General features: G+C 38.2%; 2 protein-coding genes across 2 annotated transcripts; both read left to right on the forward strand.

Annotated features, from left to right (window-relative positions):
- The first annotated feature begins 4,631 nt into the window (after positions 1-4,631).
- On the forward strand, positions 4,632-11,974 carry LOC102721610 (ubiquitin carboxyl-terminal hydrolase 8-like). The gene is made up of 13 exons (XM_040529569.1): positions 4,632-4,821; positions 4,905-5,150; positions 6,224-6,359; positions 6,480-6,539; positions 6,630-6,722; positions 7,289-7,594; positions 7,691-7,831; positions 8,118-8,288; positions 9,463-9,720; positions 9,809-9,954; positions 10,040-10,597; positions 10,750-11,023; positions 11,207-11,974. The coding sequence occupies exons 1-13, from the start codon at positions 4,721-4,723 to the stop codon at positions 11,372-11,374; spliced, it is 2,658 nt and encodes an 885-aa protein (XP_040385503.1). The 5' UTR covers positions 4,632-4,720; the 3' UTR covers positions 11,375-11,974.
- A 1,606-nt stretch (positions 11,975-13,580) lies between these two features.
- LOC102721893 (KRR1 small subunit processome component homolog) lies at positions 13,581-17,070 on the forward strand. Its single transcript, XM_015842887.2, has 12 exons — positions 13,581-13,898; positions 13,993-14,069; positions 14,144-14,254; positions 14,437-14,505; positions 15,176-15,232; positions 15,339-15,377; positions 15,500-15,604; positions 15,699-15,781; positions 15,874-15,955; positions 16,314-16,457; positions 16,534-16,614; positions 16,713-17,070. The coding sequence occupies exons 1-12, from the start codon at positions 13,694-13,696 to the stop codon at positions 16,830-16,832; spliced, it is 1,173 nt and encodes a 390-aa protein (XP_015698373.2). The 5' UTR covers positions 13,581-13,693; the 3' UTR covers positions 16,833-17,070.
- Positions 17,071-22,640: the final 5,570 nt, after the last annotated feature.

Genomic DNA, 22,640 nt, shown 5'->3' on the forward strand with positions numbered 1-22,640 from the left:
ATTTGCGTTCTTAAGCGTGTTCAATCCATATATATGATAAAGAATAATTATACACGGAAGATGGCTTAGCTGTCGTCCATCTAAACATGAAAGATAAACAAATTAAAGAACATATAGAGTACTGGGCTAACATTTTGAACATAAAATTCGATGAGAAGTGGCGCCATTCGCGTGGGCAAACTAACTAAAAAGAAAAAAAGTCAGACATGTCGCATTCGTCCGTCCTCAAAACATGCTAGATAATTTGTCAAAACAAAAGACTTGCTAATTACTCCCTCTATTTTTTAATTCATGTCATTGACTTTTAGATCTACATTTGATCCTTCTGGTGCAAATATGTAAAATTATAAATCATGATTAAATTTATTTTAGTAATAAATTAAATCATAACAAAATAATTAATATTTATATAGTTTTTAGATTAAAAAGTTAACCATGGTAAAAAAAAACGGAGAGAGTAATTATTTGTTATAACATGCATGCATCACGATCCAGTCACTTGCCTGGTTGTGACGCGCTACTATGAGCAGTTAGGCTCTTTTTTTATTTTCCATTTGTACTTCTTATATCTGATCTCATGTATGTACTATATCAGAACAATAATTAAATTGCTATGTATGCACCTTTCGTCATCTCTTTTCAACAAATATATCTTCTACATAGGATAAGTATATTTAATGCATGGGAGAAATATTAAAATTCGGATGCTAACACCTATAATAATCGCTTGGAACTTAGTCCTGTAAAGTTTGGGTTTTTTTTTCCTTCATCTCCATTGTTTTGAGCACAGGTTAAGGGAACATGCTCGAAGACTTGTGGATTATGTATGTCCTGTATGTATTCAGAGTGAAAAAAAAAATCTTCTTCTACATTTAACAATTAGGTACTCTCTCCGTTTATCCGTTTCATAATGTAAGATGTTTGATTTTTTTTGCAATGTTTGACCATTTGTTTTATTTAAAAAATTATGGAAATATCATTTATTTTGCTTGTCACTTACTTTATTATCAAAATAACTTTAAACACGACTTGTCATTTTTTATATTTGTACTAAATTTTTGAATAAGACGAATGGTCAAACGTTACAACTAAAAAAGTCAAACATCTTATATTATGAAACGGAAATAGTATTTTACATGGAATTTTCATGCCACGTCACTTTAGTTGTGTTCTTTCGTCAGCTTATTCTTAGCGTTTTACTCGACTTTTGTGCGCATGTTTTCTAATTTGTTAGATGATATTTTTTTTCTGACACATATAAGTTCATCATCTTATGTTTCTAAAATAGATTTTTTTTCAACTTTACAGTGGTTAACTCCATCTTTTAAACCATTAAATAACCAACCAGAAAACCTTTGATCTTCCATCTATAATAGAACAAACATTCGTGCTGTATCTATATTCTTTAATGGGACAAACCCATATATTAAACCATGTCCTATGAATATATTTTATCAAGTGACATACACATAGATAGTTTAACCACTTGTAAACCGGTAAAAGGACCGTAATTTACTTATGTTCATCATACTCCAAAGGCTCCTAGAGAGCATACATATTGATTCCCTGTAAATTTAATTACACATTAATTTGTCCCTGTAAAATCGGTGTGCACCAACCTGTAGCATATCTTTGCTGAAGTGATGATGTGTATGGTGTGACTTGACAAACAGGAGATGCTTGGCCTTAAAAGCTGATCAAGATGAGCATGAAACCCACTGGTACACGCAGTTTTGCTTTGGTGGGGAACAGGGCTGAGCTAGGATAATGCCATCACCTTCACCATGCATTGACTTCACAACTAAATTGCACAACACCAGCAGCAGCCACCTAAAGCTATCAAGCTACTTAAGCTAGAAGTATATATACTCACCATGTGCAGAAATAGAAGATCATCTAGCTAGTAAGTAGAATTTACTCCATCCGTTTTATATTTTAAGACTTTCGAATTTTAACCAGATTTATCTATTGATTCATGCGTATAATTTATATATATGTTCAGATGTACCGGCTTTCAGAGTAATATTTTATATGAATATCCGCGTAAAGTTTGTCATCTCAACCAATTACGATCGAATCATTTTAATTATGTACGTACTCCCTCTATTTTTTTAATTGAGTTATTAATTTTTGGATCTATGTTTGACTCTTCTTCTTATTAAAAAATTATATAATTATTGATTGTTTGTTATGATTTGATTTATTATTAAAATAACTTTAAGTATAATTTATACTTTTATATATTTGGATAAAAAATTTAAATAAGACAAAAAATTCAATGGAAATCCAAAAGTCAACGACGTCACTTACATATTTTATCCCAACCAATGGCAACCCTCACTTTAACTCCCTCTGTCTCTCTCTCTCTCTCTCTAAACTCCAGACTTTCTTATATTCTCGGGCAACTCGGACTAAGGGAGTATTGTTGGTGCAGAGCTGTTTGGATTGGATCATTGGACTGGATACTGATGTGTTGGATTTGATGGGGAGACTGTCTGAATGTTTTTTTTGTTCGTTATTGTCATTGCTGCCTGCTTGCTTTAGCTAGAGGGCACAAATTGGGCACTTTGGATCGGATTTGATACGCCAGGCAATCCACAGATACTGCTAGGTCTTGCTACACATGAAGATGTCCAAGAAACCTTTCATTGAGATTTGCAACCGCGTCACTGTAATTTTACAAAGTCGAAGATATATCATTGGTATCTCACTGATACGTGGAACCCACATGAGTCAATGACACATGGGTCAGGATGACATATCTCTAATTAGCAAAATTATAATGACATATTGTAATTTTATTTTAAAAATGAGATGATGAACTTCTATAAAAAAAACTTTTGCAAAGTATAATGTTTAGCCATTCAACAAGAGCACATAAAAACCGAGGAATAATCTAGGTAAAAAGAACGCAGTCGATGAATGCCAACTACCTTGAGACGCCAACTTTTTTCCATGATTCAATATATCTAAACCAATATATATGGGAATGTTATCCACAAAAATGGGAGGATTACAAGTAGATCTACCACAGGCCCACATATATTATAGAACCATCTTTTTTTTCCCTATTTTCCATGCAGTATGTTATTTATTATTCTTGTTACTATGGCCTGTGGTATCATGGAAAACATTACATGAGAATAAGTAAAGGCCCATGAAATTTCATCAGCAGGCCTCCACATGTAAAGCCCACAAACATAGTATAATCTAGGCCTAGCCCATCGCAGAAAGAGGCCCACAAGAGCATTGGGCCCAACCGACCGGTGACATCACAGAGCCAATCACGTCACGCCACGGCGGCGCTGGCGACGGAGGGGCTCTTTTGGTAATATTTTTTCCTGACACAGGGGCGTTTTAGTCAATTCGTCTAGGGAAAGGAAATGGAGGGAATATCCGTTGGCTGATCCACACGGCCTCGTTGCTATCGCCACAGCCACAATGCACGCAGTTTTTAGGTTTTTTTTTTGCTGAAACAGATTTAACTAGACATCATTTAGACCATCCACATATCTATAAATGAAAAATAATGTATAAAGAAAACATATATAGATGGATATGTATACTTTAGTGATATAAAGGCAAAGATAAAAAATAAAAATACAATAAAAATCCTTAAAATCAAGTCTAAATTTAAAAAAATTTAAAATTTTACTTATAAGTATAATTAGAAAAAAAAAAGACCTGAAAATCTTACTTGCGTTGCGTACGTTGGTGTGCCGCTGACGCACACGCAATTTTGTGTTATAGGGAGTGACATATCAACATGCACCACAATCTTTTATCCTTATAGTTTGCTCAATGGCTTTATAAGCATAGCCGAGTTTTAATTATCGAACTTAATCTTAGTTATATTTTAGACACATTGATTTATTTATTCAATCTAGTACAAATATGAAAATCGTATCCATTTGGTTTGCCCCCACTTATAGTCATTTATGTCTTCTATATGTTTTAGAGTTGTAGTGGTAGCGAATATGCCATTTCATGTACTCTTATTATAGTTTACACATGTTGCCCCTTTAACCTAGTCAAAACAATTATTATTTTGTATATGATTTAGTCAAATTTATATAATTTTGATAAACAATTTTATGTTATAATAAATTTATGATATAGTTTTCGAGAAGAATATACGTGTATCATTTGTTTTGTATTTAAAGTAAGCATTTAATAAATTAATGATGGTTATAATTTTAAAATTCTGACCAAATCTTGTTTTAAACTATAAATATGTTTAATCAGAAATAATATTATTACGCGAATCTAAATGAATAGCTACGTATTAAGTTAAAATTAGTGTTACTATCCCTGATAGCAAAAAAAAGGCACATAAGATATTTAGTGGAATCTATGCTTTTGAAAATAAATAACATATTGATATTTGTGTTTCTTTTAACTATAGCAAAGCACAGTATTTAGTGCAATTCGAACCAAAAAAATTCTTTTTAGCATGACATGTGGGGCCCGGAGCTCAGAGTCTCACGCGCGGTGACCCAACCCAACCCAACCCGATGAGACGAGTGATGCGACTCATCGTCGTCCCCGTCATTAAACCGCCCTTTCTTCTCTCCTCACGGCCTCGCCTCGCCACCACCACCACCACTCCTCTCCTCCTCCGATTCAAAACCAAAAAAAAAAAAAAAAAGCAAAAGCGAAATCCCTCACGCCTCGCCGGGCAACCGCGACGGGGGCCGCAGATCCCGCCGCCGCGGCCGCAATGCCCGACGACCCGCCCGCCGGCGCCGGCGAGGCCCCCTCGACCTCCCCGCCGGCCGCCGCCGCGGACGACGATGACCGCGTCTTCCTCGTCCTACACCGGTACGTGCAGAAAACCCTAGCGTGGCTTCCCCCGCGATCCGATCGGGCGCCCTGACCGGGGGGTGGGCGGGGATTGAATGCAGGTGGTGGAGGGACGCGCAGGAGGGCGCCGGGATCGAGGCGGCCGGGGTGCCCTACGCCGCGGCGCCGTCGGGCCCCACCTCCTACGGCATGAAGGTGCTCAGCATGTTCATCTCCGACCAGGCCTTCACCCTCCGCCGCGCCGACGACCTCGTCCAGCCCCACGACGCCTCTGCCCCCGCCGCGCCCTCCTCCTCCAGGGCCTACGCCCTCGTCGCCGCCGACCTCTTCGCTAGGGCGCGCGCCTGGTGAGGAACAGCCTAACGCTCTCCCTCTTACTCCTCCTCCCCTCCCGTTGCGATACCTTGTTTATACTTTGATCCGATGATCCTAGCATGCTACATTGAGAACCACTCGTCTGTAATACCCATTGTGTTAAACTCGATGGTTGATGATTACTAAAGCTGTAGTTAGCACCCACATTGCGCCGTTGATTGCCATATGTGCTATTGTGAATATATGTGGATTGTAGTCTGGGAAATATTACACTTGCTTCTGAAATCGACTTGCACGTTTTGGAACTTTCAACCGGTTTACCAGTTGGATTCGATTGCTGATGGCTGATATTCTCATGGCGGCTTCTACGTCCAGTTGTTAATCGTCATGCTGACGTCTAGGGTTTATTAGCATGGCATGACGTGGAGGCGGTGCTCTTTCCGTTACTTGGAAGGTTTCTAGTGGCGCGCTAACCATAACGGTCTATGATTTGTTATTAATACACGGAGCATCAACATTAACTCCCATGAAGATAACTTACTGCATTTGCACGACCTTATTTTAATACTTTTCCATAGAAGAGATGCACAATTATTCCTTTGAATCGACCTTCCCTAATTCTCCGACATCAACTTTTCATCAAGGTATTGAAGAGGATAATAGCATGTTCTATTTTGACATACTAGCAGATGTTCATAATATACTTGGATTGACCGCAAGTGTCTATCTCAATAATTGAATGTCCTAAAGTATTGCTGAATCTACGCTGTTCATCGTATCCATTGTATTAGAGAACTTAGATTTTCCATGCTGGCGACTTTTGGTGAAGGTTCACATTTGGACTGTTGCATTGGAGCTGACTGATGGATCATAGCAAGAAATAATGTGCTTCTTTGGAAAGTCTCCTTCTGAATGAGGGATAAAACTATAGGCATTAATATGTTAACGCAAAACAAAATGCTGCATTTATGAGTTAGGGCTTGCAGTTATGTAAATATGCGCATAGCTGCCAGTTTGTTTAACACTTTTCTCATTTTTGTTTGCTTGCTCTGATGATTCTATTTCTTCAAAACCTAATTGATTTATTGACTTTTTTTTCATGCAGGCATACTGATTCTGGCAAGAATGGGGGAAAAAATTCATTGTTTCCCGAAGAAGGATCTGTAAACATTTATCCTATAATGCTTAGAGTATCAGTCACGCGAGATACAAATGCACTAACAGTGAAGATCAGCAAAAAGGTCTAGTTATTTTCCATTTTATTCATCTATTAGTCACATATTTTATTGTTTAGAAGGATGAAGTTTTAGTTTAGTAATCTATCTCTAGAAAAAAATTTTCACTTTGTTTGTAAATTTCAGGATAACTCTGCTGAGAATTTTAAACGAGCAAACAAGATTTTGACTGCAGATTCTGAGCCGGTATTTTTTCCCCCCTAATGATCCATTTTTCAATTAGTCAGGATGAATGCTCAAATTATTTTACTCTAATCACATGCATATTGTCTTTAGGTTCATATATGGGATTTCTCTGGACGAACAACTTTCATATTGATGAATGAGTGGAATCGAGGGCCCCAAGATACTCGGTCTTCTGATCAGGAGGTCATTATCTTCTCTATTGTCCATCTTACTTATTACTACTACCTTATGATATTCTAAACATAACTGTTTAATTGTATGCAACTTCAGAACACTCTACTAGCCATTGCTTGGATGTTTACTACTTAAGTTATATTCCAATTTGAACCTAACCAACACCTTTACATCCTAACCAATTTCCTCCAAATGCGGTGTCTTTGCAATTTGATTTGCAGGCACCTAAATCTAAAAAAAAAAGTATTTCCCAACATCACTAAAAACGTTTTGGAAATGATCTCACTTAAACATGTAAAATGAATTTCTGGATGAGGAATGAACCTTGACCCATCACTATGTATGATGACGATAGTTACTCCATCAATACACATTCCCTGCTAGTTTATCTGGACTGAGCAATGGCATGATTAAGTTCAGATAAGTACCTGACATTTTTCCATTAGTTTGAGATTCACCAACCTAACCTACAGTATCTTCTAGCATAGTGGTCTTTCATTGTCTAGTTATTACTTCCCTTATAATGTTCTTCAAAATATGTTTTCTTATCTTTAATTATTGTTTTACATGTTCAGATGCCTCTAGAAATACACTTCTTTGATCTGTCGGAACCTATGGCAAATGGTTCCAATGGGAAAAAAGATGAGTTATCATTAACAATGAGCCGTTCAATGAGCAACGGCAGCATCATGGGCATGGATCTGGATTCAAGTGGAAGCTCTAAGCAAGTTGGTACTGGTTTAACAGGACTGGACAATCTTGGAAACACATGTTTCATGAACAGTGCAGTCCAGTGCTTAACTCATACTTCCAAGCTGGTTGACTACTTCCTTGGAGATTTCTATAAAGAAATAAATCCTCATAACCCACTGGGGATGAAGGCATGCAGAAGTTTCTTTCTATATTAACATACTTCATTTATAAAAGAATTTGTTTCCTGAACTTAGTGGGACAATTTGCCAATGTTTCTTAAATAGGGTGAGCTTGCATATGCATTTGGAGATTTGTTGAGGAAGCTATGGGCTCTGGACAGAACCCCTGTTGCACCTCGCCAGTTTAAGGGAAAGCTTGCACGCTTTGCCCCTCAATTCAGTGGCTTTAATCAACATGATTCCCAGGTTAGTTAAATTTATTTGTGAGAATACACAGTTTTTCCTCACTCCCAAACACACATTCAATTTATTTGCTGTTTGGTCCTGCCTATACCAGCTTCTGAATCAATTACCATAAATTCCTAAGCTTTGTTGCTTCTCTGATTCGATCGACATTTTTCAATGCTCAAAACCTATTATTTTTAGGGTCTATTCTATTTCTTGAGATGTATTATACATCTATTCGTTTTTTTTTGTTACAACTTACATAATAGGCACTTAAATGTTTCATGTGTACCTATGGTGTCTATAGGAGCTTCTGGCTTTCTTGTTGGATGGACTCCATGAGGACTTGAATCGTGTGAAATGCAAACCATATTATGAAGCAAAGGATTCAGATGGCCGTCCAGATGAAGAGGTCGCGGATGAGTACTGGGGCAACCACTTAGCCCGGAATGATTCTATTATAGTTGATATCTGCCAGGTTAGTTGTGTATGATTGGAATGTCTCTCTCCCAAGATATTTGTTGTCCTCTGTACACTGCTTAGAAAAAAAAAGTCCCACTACCAGATTGATTTCTTTCTAAATCATCTAATTATCTACCTGTTTAGGACACTCAAATCATTATTAGTCAGTTAGATTCCATCTATAAACACTTCATAACTTTGCAAACGCTTTAATTGGTTGAGAAGTGGATAATAACGGTCAGGCTGTATTCCATTCAGATCCCTATTTTACAGTTTTCATTTACCTGTTCTCAACTAATTCCCTACCATTACCTGATTCAGAATCAAACTTTAAATTATCGATTTCCATCTTTACATTAATTTGTATGAGGTCAGATAATATATTAGATAAGTGGTGATAGGGCTTCTAGAGTAGATAAATACCTGGAACAGGATAATGGGATAAGAAAATAGATGGAGCATGGAAGGGCCTTAATTCTTTCTCGTTTGGTTAAAGATATGGTACTTTTCCTTTTATAAGAATTAATTGACCCCCTCAGAAATTTATGCAATACTGAGGAAACTACTATTTAAGTTTCCTATCTAATAAATTATTTTGATATCTAGTTTCTGAGTCAATACTACTCATAGACTAGATAATTGCTGATACCATGGTGCCACATATAAAATCGGTGAACACTGCAGCTGTGCAGCATAATCTTTGATGCATGATTTTCAAGTTTTATCACAATGAATGCCCGATTTTTTTTTATAAAATGTCTAGTCAGATTCAAGTAAACTCTAGTACTGTAGATACATTTCACTACTCACTTGTAGCTCATGCTCATCAACAACTAGTATTCTGAGCCATAGGGTTGGGTATAGGTAATTAGGTATGCTATTATTCTGGTGATGTGTGTGGTTAGGAAAAATTGGCAGCTTTTGAAAAGCTGCACATGCTGACAAAGACATGGTACAATTAGCTACCGATATAATTTGCTTCTGCTGTTTTGGTGGATAAAGACATGGTATCGTAGGACAAATAAGGTTCCCTTCTCTATTATCCATGTGATAACACTGATATACTTATTACTCATTTTGTGTGTGCTGGTGTGGTTGTGTGCTGATGTGGTTGGTTCATAATTGTTTCCTCTGCTTAAATGCCTAACACATGTAAGTCACATTGGTCATCTTTGGTGCTCCATTGACAGGGTCAATACAAGTCGACATTAGTTTGTCCAGTTTGCAGGAAAGTATCTGTAACATTTGATCCATTCATGTATCTGTCTTTGCCCCTGCCTTCAACAACTATGAGAACGATGACCATAACAGTCTTTAGTACCGATGGGATTACTGGGCCATCTCCATATACTGTAAGTGTGCCAAAATCTGGGGATACGAAGACTCTTATCGATGCATTAAGCATTGCTTGTTCGTTGAGAGGTGATGAACGTCTCTTGGTCGCTGAGGTATTTCCCTTGTTCCTGCATTATCACTATAATCTCGAATGCTACTAATTATGCCCAGCATACTTATTATTTGATGATCTCTATGTAGGTCTACAATAGTTCCCTTATCCGGTACTTGGAAGAACCTTCTGAAGTCATCTCCTTAATCCGAGATGGAGATCGGTTAGTTGCATATAGACTTCCAAAAGACAGTGAAGATGCTCCTATAGTGGTGTTCAGAAACCAAAGGATGGAGTAAGTACAATTTCATATTTTTATGTTGTGTTGGCCTGTCTAAATTGGGTATTGAATTTATGAATGTTGCTCTTTTGATATGCAGGTCCACACTAACTAGTTTTGGCAGGAAATCCTGGAAAACTTTTGGCACTCCACTTGTGTCAAGTCTTCCTGACACAATCAATGGGAGTGCCATATCTGATCTTTTCCTAAAGATTATGACTCCATTCCTAGTATCAAAAGATGATAGTTCAGATGCTGATCACATAATTGGCAAAAGCAGTCCTGTGGATGAAACTGCAGATGTTGATATGAACTCTGATGCTACAGAGTCAACCAGCATAAACAACAATGCTTGTGAAGATGAAACAATGACTGAAGATGGCATGCAATTTTACTTGATTAATGAGAGGTTTCCAGACCAACGCATGAAGATAGAAATGGACCAACCTATTAGGCTTACTGGTTCACAGAAGCGTCTGCATGTGGTGGTGTGTTGGCAGGACAATGGACTAGAGCAATACAATTTTGGTTCTTTAGATAATCTTCCAGAGATTTACAAGGCTGTGCTATTCTCAAGGAGACCACAGGACACATGTTCTCTGTATGCATGCCTTGAAGCTTTCATTAAGGAGGAACCATTAGGCCCTGAAGACATGTGGTAATTTTTTGTTTTTACATTTTTCAGTGTTATCTTGCATTTGCACAAGTCCGCAAAACCTTTTCTTTCTTTATATGATGAGAGATCTTGTACCAGTAAAGCTTGTTCTTCCTTCTTTGAACAAATGTAAATTTCCAATTCTATTTTCACAGGTATTGCCCAGGCTGTAAAGAGCATCGGCAAGCTAGCAAGAAGTTAGACCTTTGGAGGCTACCAGAAATCCTTATAATACACCTGAAAAGATTTTCCTACAGTCGATATACCAAAAACAAGCTAGAGACATGTGTGGACTTCCCGGTTCATGATCTTGACCTTTCAAAGTATATCGGTAACAGGGGCCAACAGATGTCCAACCACTATCAACTGTATGCTATTAGTAATCACTATGGAAGCATGGGAGGTGGTCACTATACTGCGTATGTTTACGTAAGTGTCCCCCCGCCCCCACCGATCATTTTCTGTTCCTATTGATACATGCTTACTTGTGTGACTTGTTGTATGCATTGGTTTGTATGATTGAGGGACTAGTGTACTCTTTGTTTTGACTATATTTGCATTTGAAGTTGTGATAGAGGCTCTTGTGATTAAATACATTTTTTTTGGGTGCAGCATGAAGGGAAGAAGGGGTGGTATGACTTTGATGACCGTCACGTGGGTCCAATAAGTGAGGAGAGTATAAAGACATCGGCAGCTTATGTTCTTTTTTATAGGCGGATACAGGATGATGATAGGTTAGATACAGAAACAGGAATAGATTCTTCTGATTGTACAACATGATTAGTGTCGGCGACTTTCTCTCAAGTCCGTCCAGACATTGTATAGAGTGATTGATTGGGGAGACAGTTGCCGCTGCACTGCAACGATCCAAAGCAATTGATTCAAGAGTTTGAGGTAGGAAGAAGCAAGATGGAGATTGGAGAGCAGACAGCAGCAGCAACCGTCATTTTTGCTGCATCATGGTACAACATAGGGAAGAAGAATTGAAGGTAGTGAAAGCGAAAAGGAGGAACGGAGACAGGAAAGTAACAGAGGGGTGCTTGTCATGGAATATCTGGTGCAAAGGAGAAGAAAGATTGACGTGAAGAGAAACCGACAGTCCAGCAGAGCAAGGTAGGCTGTTGTAGTAGGTTTACATACCCCCTGATATACAAATGTGTTTGCCCAGCCCAGGATTTGATGAGAAAGGGATGGGAGATGCAGAAATTGTCGTTGTAGTTCCGATCCCTTGCTGCATATGCTGACTCGTTTCTCCTTTTTTGGGTTCGTTTACCTGACTGTAAAACTGGTCGTGGTAAATTTTGTGGCCCGTGCTGCCCAACGAAGGCAGCCAGGAAATCTCAATACAACCTGAAACCGATTTTGGTCTGTTTACCTGTCGTCGACATGCATATGGAGCAGTGGTCATCTTGTGTTACTTAACATACAGTTGTTTTTACTCTTGTAATCATTCAGGACAGCAGCAACGCAGGTCAGGTACGTACTACGCGCGCAGCTTCCTCTTCCTCGCTGTTAAATTCGTGCATGTGTCTCTGCCGAATGATCGTGCGACCGGTCACGCTCGCACGCACCATTATCTCCGCATCCGATACATACATGCACATGCGCAGATACGCATGTGTGTGTAATTGCATACGTATGTGCACTAGCTCAAGAGAAGACGACGACATCACCGTCTCGCATATTATCTCCCATGATTCTTCTTCTTCTTCTTTTTAGCTAGCTCTGGTCCAGGCAAGAGGAATGTACATGGATCACACTTTGTATATTCTAATCAAAATTGTCCAGTTCTGTTTAAACAAACCCTCAAATTAATAATCCTTAATTTAATTTGGGTCCGTACATTGACATAACATTATGTCCGAAAACCGTTTGTAATAATAAATAACTACTCACGCCAATTCTCTCTCAAAAAAAAAAAAACTACTCACGCCAATCATTAGTGTGAGTATTAAACTTATATAAACATTATATACACCACACCACAGCACCAATACGTAGGAGGCTTTTACCTAACGTAATGGTGCCATCCAATTGGTAATTTCCCCATTATAAAATATAGATATATCTAGTTTTAAATTTTGTACTATGATATTGGAGCACGGATTTTCATGCAGGGAAATCCGAACACATTCAACAAACCAGGCAACTGGAGATGAAATGTAAACAACTCAAAACTCGAAAGTTGTTTATTGAGATAACGGAAAAAGAACATTTCGATTTAATCTTAGTATTTGCTAGACAACCTATAAGTAATGAAACTTTTGAATAGACAGAGTAGGAAATATATTGATATTAATGAACAGAACTTGAGTATAGTGTTAAAAAACAACTACTACCTCCATCCCATATAAATTTCATTTTTTTGGTTTTTAGATATAATGTTTGACTCTTCGTCTTATTTGATTTTTTTATTACTTTTAATGTTACTGGTAGAACATTACTAGTATTTTATGCATGACTAATTTTTTAAAAGCTTTTGTATAAAATTTTAAAATAGGGTTAATTAGATCAATGCCATCATAATTTTGATAGTTTTGAAATATGCCATTAATATTCGACTAATTGTAAGGATACCATTACTATAATTTTATAATTTTAGAACTATTCAAAATATGCCACTCTATACCCTTTCGGTGTATTTTGTTTTAAAAAAATTAGCCCCTCTGCTTACACTGTGCCCTTAGTATGTGCAAAGGGCAATTTGGTCAAAAATGATATATCTGAAATAGTTCTAAAATTATAATGACATTTTTACAATTAGTCGAATAGTAATGATATATTTCAAAACTGACAAATTTATAATGACATAAATCTAATATAATTAACCCTTTAAAATAAAACGAACAATCAAACTGAATCCAAAAATGGAGCTGTTATGGGAGAGAGGTAGTAATGAGCTGAAAGCCCATTAAAAGCCTGTTCAGCCCATACTCAACCCTAATCTCCTCCTCTCCCCGTCGTTCCGAGTCGCCGCCTCCGCCCCCGCCCCCGCCCCACCGGCCGGCCGCTCCGACGCCTTCGGCATAAGCACCTCGGCAGCCACCGCCACTCCCTCCATCGGAGCTCCACCAAAAACCCTAGACCCCTTCCGCTGCCATGGCGTCGTCGGACGATGCCTCGGCGGCGGCGGCGGCGGCGGATGGGAAGAAGCCCCGCCACAAGGGGAAGCACGACAAGCCGAAGCCCTGGGACGACGACCCCAACATCGACCACTGGAAGATCGAGAAGTTCGACCCCTCCTGGAACGAGGGCGGCATGGTCGAAGTCAGCTCCTTCTCCACCCTCTTCCCCCAGTACCGAGGCGAGTCACCCCCCCATCCCGCTCTCCCTGCCTCCGATCGGTTGGTTGGTAGTGTGAATTTTGACGAGGTTGGTTTTTGGTTGCCCGGATGCAGAGAAGTACCTGCAGGAGGCGTGGCCGATTGTGAAGGGCGCACTGAAGGAGTTTGGGGTCGCTTGCGAGCTCAACCTGGTACACGTTTTTTTTTTGTTTTTGTGGTGAGGTTCTTCTGTTCATTCTGTGGTAAGATGCGATGTGTTGTGTAGGTGGAGGGATCCATGACCGTTTCGACCACGCGGAAAACCAGGGATCCCTACATTATCGTAAAGGCCAAGGAGCTGATAAAATTGTTGTCGAGGAGCGTCCCTGCTCCACAGGTATTACTCTATTTGTATCCACTGCATTGAGTATTTTCGATAATAGGAAAATGTGAGAGCTAATTTAGATTTCTATATTCAGGTATGATATGTCATTCCCGCATGATGCTAATATTGTGTTGCTGACCCACCATTGCTTTGTGTGGGACTAAAACTCGTTTCATCGCAACTGAATTTCACAGGCAATTAAAATACTCAATGATGAGATAAGCTGTGATATTATCAAGATTGGTAGTATCGTACGGAACAAGGTATACTTTCTGTCATGGTTTAATATAATTTTGCCTCCTAATATGAAATTTGTGTAAGTCATGGTTCCTGTTGCACAGCTCTGTTTTTTATCGGGTGTAATTTCCCCACTCACGTACGTTTAAGGACCAGCTTTTGTTAGTCACGGAGTATAATGATGATGCCAAGCACATAATGGTCTTGGAAAACATTCTACCCATTTCTAATGAGCCTCAACTCGATTCTTATTTTCAAATAGCAACAACATGTTACTGAATGTTTTCCCATGATGATATTGTCAAGAGGTGAAGAGGGTCACCTTATAGTGTAGAGTTGTATTTTCATACTAGGACTCTGTTCATTGACCCAAGATTTAGCTATTCTGATGTTTATAGATTTCCTAGTTAGATAAATACATAATCTGAAGCACATGCATCACATATTAACCTCACGTGTTCTGTGCTAAGTTATCTTACAATGTCTTGTAAATACAAAAACACAAACTGGTGTGAGTACCCTAAAATCTAAGGTTTCTGTAGTTAGTCTGATTTAACTTATTGTGTAATATCTTACATGATTATAGCGCGTCATACGGTAAATAATGCAATAATCGCCTCATGCTATGTTTGTCGGTCACTCAGTCTTGATAAATTTAACTTACTCTACAGCCTGCTAATGATGTGCCATCTGCAGGAAAGATTCGTTAAAAGGAGAGAACGTCTTCTGGGCCCTAATTTATCTACTCTTAAGGTAATCTGGTTATCATGTGTTTAATTTTGATGCATCTCTTAATTGGGAAGTTAAAAAAGTTAAAGAATAACATCCCTTTGTTCACATGCTGTTTTATGAACTGCAGGCGATCGAGATTTTGACTGGCTGTTACATCTTAGTTCAGGTTTTCCAATGTTCCTTTGCTTTATGTGCTGCATTTAAATTTGCATGGTGTGATAACCCTCTTTTTACTCTATTTGTCAAATGATTTGACTACTATTAATATGCCCTTTTCATCATCAAAAGGGAAACACTGTTGCTGCTATGGGTTCCTGGAAGGGATTGAAACAAGTCCGAAGGGTTGTGGAGGACTGCATAAAGAACGTCAAGCATCCTGTGTACCACATCAAGGTGGGCAGGTTCCTTTTCTTAGATGTTTGATTGAAGGAATTTTCCTACATAACTGTTGTTGATTATTGCTTATAATTGTTGTTGAACTATGTAGGAACTCCTAATTAAACGTGAGCTGGCGAAGAATCCTGCTCTAGCGCATGAAAGCTGGGACAGGTTTCTCCCGAAATTTAAGAAGTATGGAACCTGCATAATCTTTGTTAAGGGGTTTAGTGCCACTGTCAATCATTCAGCATGTCTTATACATCATTATTTTTTCTGTTCCTCAGGAAAAATGTCAAGCAAAAGAAACTGATAACAAAGGAGAAGAAACCATACACACCCTTTCCACCTCCTCAGCAACCTAGCAAGGTGAAGTAATTGTTTTTTGTTTAAACTTGTTTGTATTGTCAAAATTGTACTGTTTGTTATACTAGTTTTCACTAACTTCTGAGGTGTGGTGATTAACAGTCCTTGTTTCCTGCATCCTGCGTATTTATTCAGTTTCCTCTCCTAACATTTATTTTATTTGTATAGAGGATTAGTGCATTTCTTTTGCTATATGATAATTTGGAGAAAACAACCATGGGCCATGTACTTTCCTTTTTTCTTGCCTGATGGTATACTTGTGGTGCAAGTATAGCTACTGCTGGCTACTTGCTTTTGTGTGCTGCAATACCATTTCACTGAACTTTGGGTTTCACTGAACTTCTTATTTTGGGTCTTGTAGATTGACATTGCACTAGAGACTGGTGAGTATTTCATGAGTGACAAAAAGAAGTCAGCAAAGAAATGGCAAGAGAAGCTGGAAAAGCAATCGGAAAAAACTGAAGAGAACAAAAGAAAGAGAGAAGCTGCATTTGTTCCTCCAAAGGTTAGAATATTCTTATTTGTGTATTCTCAGGGTTATCTTCCTCCGTTTAGTTCGAAATAATAACAGTCTGTTTCAGGAGGACACTTCAACTCCATATGAATCTGCCAAGTCTACCAGCAACAGCGACGAGATTGCTGACATGGCTAAGTCCTTAAAGGTAAACAGTGCTTTGTTTGTATTAATTTCTTCGGAGTGTGGCATGCTTATGATAACTAGAATGGTCATCTCATAATCGTGGGGCTGCTCAATTTGCAGAAGAAAGCAAAGGAATTTAGAAAGAATGAAGCACAGGAAAATGTGAGACTCGAGTCTTATGTTGCAAGCAATGAAGGGTTACGCCCAAAAAAGAAGCACAAATCGTCCAAGTCTAAGTAATCTCAACCTGAATGAACCATGACCGCCGGGTAGTGTTGTAACTTTTTCTAGTCGAATCATGCCCAGCATCCCATTCAAAGTTGAGGATTGTGGTTGAAGCTGGCAGGACAAAATTTATTTTTTGGCTGTCTGCTTCTTGTAAAAGTAGCTCTAATCTGCATGGTTGTTTTAACTGTTTGTGCGGAACTCATAATCAACCGTCAAACTCCATGAGGAATATGAGCAAAATTTTGGCATACCCTTTCTGTTGTGTTACTACTGCAACATGCTTTCCACAATCCATAAATGTTACTGCCTGTTGGTTTTGGTTAAATATCAGGAACATCCTGAACTAACATATTTTCCTAGTAAAAATACCGCAGCTGTATGAGGATGAGGTGCAATCGCTACTTTCTTGTTTCTTCGTTCACACAAACAGTTAATTGGGGTGTATCATCTTAAGGACGCTTGCCATGTTTGAAATCTGTCGAAAAGCAACCGTCATTTTTGCTGCATCATGGTACAACAAAGGGAAGAAGAATTGAAGGTAGTGAAGCGAAAAGGGGGAAGGGAGACAGGAAAGTAATAGAGGGGAGGATGGATATGCTTGTCATGGAATATCTGGGTGCAAAGGAGAGGAAAGATTGACGTGAAGAGAAACCGACAGTCCAGCCGAGCAAGGTAGGCTGTTGTGTAGTTTACATACCCCCTGATTGATTTGGATCAGCCGAAATTGCTATAGTATTTGCAACTTTGACAATTGCATCTATCACCAGTAGATGTAAATTGGGTGGCTCAAATCAGCTTGATGCACTGTAGCATAAGATCCTCGGAATGGATAGATGAAAGTTCATACAGGTCTAACTTACCGTCGTCGTCGTTATAACTTTAGCTGATCCTATTCCCATCCTGATATAACAATGTGTTTCCCCAGCCCAGGATTTGATGGGAAAGGGATGGGAGATGCAGAAATTGTCGTTGTAGTTACGATCCCTTGCTGCGTATGCTGGCTCGTTTTCCTTTTCTTTTTTTTCTTTCTGTTTTTGGGTTCGTTTACCACTGTGAACTGGTCATGGTATGTTTTTGGAAATTACTATGCTGTGACTTTGAGAGTATTCGATTCGCAATAAACGCGTGAGATTAATCGTTACGATGTTCAAAGTTAGACGACTGTAGCACAAAACTCATTTTAATATGACTTTTCTGAGCAAAGTCAGAGAATCCGGATTCATGCATACGGAGCAGTGGTCATCTTTGTGTTGAAGAATCTAATAACAGCAGCTGCTAGCAGTTGTTTTTACTCCTGTCATCATCCAGGACAGCAGCAGTAGGAGTGGAGACGTCAATGGCGACATGACCCATCAAGCTTAGCAGCACCGCAGGTGCAGCTTCCTGTGGTGAAATTCGTGCATGTGTGTCTGCCGAGCGACTGGTGCAGGGGAAGTGATGTCACGCACGCACGCGTGCAAATTTGCTGCTGCTTTCGCTGCAGCTTCGATCGATCATTCCAAAAGATGGCTCGCTTTCGACGGCCAATGTATCGATACATACATGCACATACGCAGATACGCATGTGTGTGTAATTGCATACGTATGTATGTGCACTAGCTCAAGAGAAGAAGACGACATCACCGTTTCGCATATTATCTCCGATCGACATCTAATCTAAATCCTACTTTCGATCAGCAGGTACACTGCCCAAAGGGACCCACTGGCCACTTTTGTGCGCGAAATTCGATCCATAATCAAGAACCGCTCAGAAGCTACTGACTTCGATAAAAAATATTCGTTGTTTAGAACAAAGATTTGGTCAAACATTTAAATTTTCAATAACCAAATATTGTTTAAATGCTCAGCATAAATATAACACAAATGATATACATAAATTTTTCTTGCAAGGTACAATCATAATATATAAAACTTATTTAGTTTTACAAATTTCATCTAACAAAAAAATTGGTTGTTGCAATTTTACAGATTTGACTAAATTTGGTCGTAAACAATAAATATTTTCGACCGGAAGATGTATTTTAGAGTCTCCTCTCCTCCCATCCACCATTCTCAACCCATACCTTTAGCACATCCCAATCAAATGGGTTTAGCCTCATGTTGTCGTGCATATACTTAATCAAATGATACTGAAGTTGCATTGCAACACACACGTAGGTTGCTGTTAATGCCAGATTTTGTCAAACAGCGTTGAGGATTACTCATAATTGGAGACCAAATCGGACATGAAAAGAGCAATCGGATGGAAGTGTAAACTAAAGACAATTCAGGTTCAGCCATAGAATCCGGAATGGACAAAAATTGGAGTTCGATTGCGCCTAGATAGTCAGAGATAGATTCGGAACTAGTCACGATCTGTGTAACTTAGGTTTATCTATATCTTAGATGCTGACTGGTCTAATATAACTATGTAAGGCCAATACCGGACAATTATTTTCGTAATTTTGGATTTTTGGCTGCTATCCATCGATCATATAGCCACTGAAATAATTACATTCATGCGTGGCAGATTTAGCAAACGATACTCTAGGGATCTAAATAACTTTAAGTTTAACAGAGGCTTAGTGGGAGTTCCTATATATAGTTCTAACGAAGGTACTGGGGGTTCGAGACTCCACTGCCCCTCCATGACAGATATGTCCCTGCATTCATGCATGTGTATTTATTATATATATTTATATATATATATATGTGTGTGTGAGTGTAATACACTTTTTAGATTAATTCGTAAAGAAAATAAACACTTTAGAATAGATGTAGTATATGTCAAAGTCTGAGCTTAACTATAAGGTGAAAGCCAGAATAAATTGTATTATTAAAAGATATATGAAGCACGAGCAGATAATAGAAAACAAAAGGGCAGCTTCTATTATGATTGGTATCTATCTGTCCACACCGTTATAGGTTTAGCTAAGCCAGCCGTCGCCATCGCCATCGATCATCACCGAGTCGCCCATGCCGTCTATAGTGCGCTGAGCAATTAATCGGTCTATCTAGATCTCCGATCCTCCAGGTCGATCATGTACATTAGCTAGCTTTAGTTACTAGTGACGACCCAACTTGCTGATCCTTTTCATTATTTTCTACAATGGTTGGCTAGGATGATTCTAACTGAAACCTTTTGATATATTCCTAAATACATTGAGTTTTGATGTGCATGAACACAATACATGCATATAGAAAATCTGGTTGATACTTTCATAGCACTGGAATATTAATGGAAATACCATACTATAGTATGGGATCCCGTTTTGATGGGATCTGACTACTACAGCGGCGGCGACTGTGGCGGCGCCGATGGCGATGAAGACGACGACGGGCGGGAGCAGCCAACGGCGGCGGCCGGGAGCAACCAATAGACTCCGTCCCCTCTAACAACCCAATGATTCAACAACTTTTGGGTGGTACTAACCAAGTATCAGATGTTAGTATGTTACCGTACTGGTATCAACTGGTACTGGTGCGATATCAAAACTGGTATCGATGAGGTATCATGTTTGATAACTCGTCGGAATCATCTTGTTCCAGTATCAGATCTGGTACCGATGTGTTTGATACCTAATCGGAATCATTTCGTTCCAAAACGGGATACATTATTGTAGCAGTCCCCCAATATTAATGCCTTTAATTTGTAGATATTTTATATTAATTAGCAGTAAGTAGCGATACAAATCTTTCTTCCAGATACCACGCTGATGTCCAAAACGGCATACATTTGTGATGAAATATATGTATGGAGAGCTAGCTAGCTAGTACTGCATATACTCTGTCAAAATAAGTTCAGACTTAATTAAGGTTTGTTTGGTTGCTGTTTAGCATTGCCACAATTCAAAAATTATACGTGTCGTGCCATGTAAAATATGATCAACAATTTATTGGTAATTTATTTTTTATAAGTGTGACATACACAATGCATGGAGAATAATATGAAAAACGTGATCATGAAAAAAAACAAACTGTGGGTTATGGCAACAGCAATTATCGATCTCAGATCTCTGTAACAGCATACTATGTATTTGTAACAGAATGAAATTATCGATCTCTGTTTGTTAAGCTGCATATTACATCAGCTATCTTGCACCACAACATGCATCTCCATTAATTTCTGAACCGACTAATAATATATAATTTAGACTCATCTGCAGGTGTAAATAAGCTAGCTAGACACACGGTCTTATCCTTTATCCTTTTGCTTTTTCCTATACTTATAATAATTTAAAGTCGATTATTTTTTTTATCATAGCTTATTTTTCAACCTTAGTTTTTAAATCGTTAAAATCACGCATACGGAATTTCTATTAACAAATTATTTTTATTTGAAATATGTCGTTTGGCTAATTAAGCCAAATGATCGATCGCCCCCTCCATATCCTGAGGCCCCAGCTGATGAGAGTAATACGAGTGGTGGGTCATTTGGTGCCTGTCACACTTATTACTGTATATATTGGATCACAACGCGTCTAGACCATGTATATATATTTATATGTAGTTCAGGTCCAATTGAATTTAATTTAATTTAATTAATTAAGGCCACTAGTACTGGTCTCGCATCTGTACTTGAACATACACACGTCGACGTCGATCGATATCGATCATCAGATATAGAGACATGTATGATTAATTACATGATTTGATCAGTTTGCTTGTAATTACTGGAAACCGCATGCTGTACTTCCGACGATGTATACTATAATTAATTGGTAGTTAAATTAGCTAACCTTTTCTTTTCCAGTGTTTTTCACAGCGCTTTTTGACGTACGCATACATCCATCGATATCGACAGGCTGAAAGTTGCAGCCCATGACAAGGCAACATATCGACCTATATATTATAAAATATATATTTATCCATATTTAATTTGCAAATCATAAGTGCATACTCATTGCTGACTCGACGTTGATGTGCCAATATCCTGTCTCCCATGATTCTTCTTCTTTTTTTTTTTTGAGCTAGCTCTGGTCCAGGCAAGAGGAATGTAGATGGATCACACTTGTATATTCTAATCAAAATTGCCCTCTGTTTAAAAAACCCTTAAATAATCCTTAATTTAATTTGGGGCAGTACATTGGCATAACATTATGTCAGAAAACCGTCTGCAATAAATAACTACTCACGTTAAACTTACAACATATAAACACTATATGCACCACACCATAACACCAATATATAGGAGGCTGTTGCCTATCGTAATAGAAAATCTTTGTGCTGTCCAATTGGTACTTTCTCCATTATAAAATATAGACATATCTAGATTTTAAAGTCCGTACCATTATTAGGGCATTGATTTTCATGCATGTAAATCTGTACACATTCAACAAATCAGGCACTTGGATAGGAAACTAAACAATTCAAAACTCAAAAATTATTTATTAAAATAACTAAAAAAAGAAATATTTTGACTTAACCTTGGTATTTAGTAGACAACCTATAAGTAATTAAACTTTTGAATGGATAGAATAGCTAGGAGCAATAGTGATATTAATGAACAGAGAGGGAGTATAATTTTCAAAAACAATTAATGATAAGGTTCAAAATGATTGCAATACATAAAGTGGTCAATGGATAAGGACACATTTGATTTGGACGAACTTTGCTAAAAAAACATAGGGAAGTGAACTGGTCCGTGAAAAAAAAATCATGTGTTTCAAAAGAGTTATAAAAAAATGATATTGGCACACACATAGTTACAGATGTGACAAAGACATTAGCAAAGTGAACCTTTTTCTTTTAAGACTTAACAAAGTGAACTATATTATTAATAATAGTACTCCTATATATCATTTGGTAGCTAGTGAGGTGATTTGGCTCAGTTGGGATCAA

The sequence above is a fragment of the Oryza brachyantha genome, chromosome 12 (assembly GCF_000231095.2).
Source record: "Oryza brachyantha chromosome 12, ObraRS2, whole genome shotgun sequence".
NCBI lineage: Eukaryota > Viridiplantae > Streptophyta > Magnoliopsida > Poales > Poaceae > Oryza > Oryza brachyantha.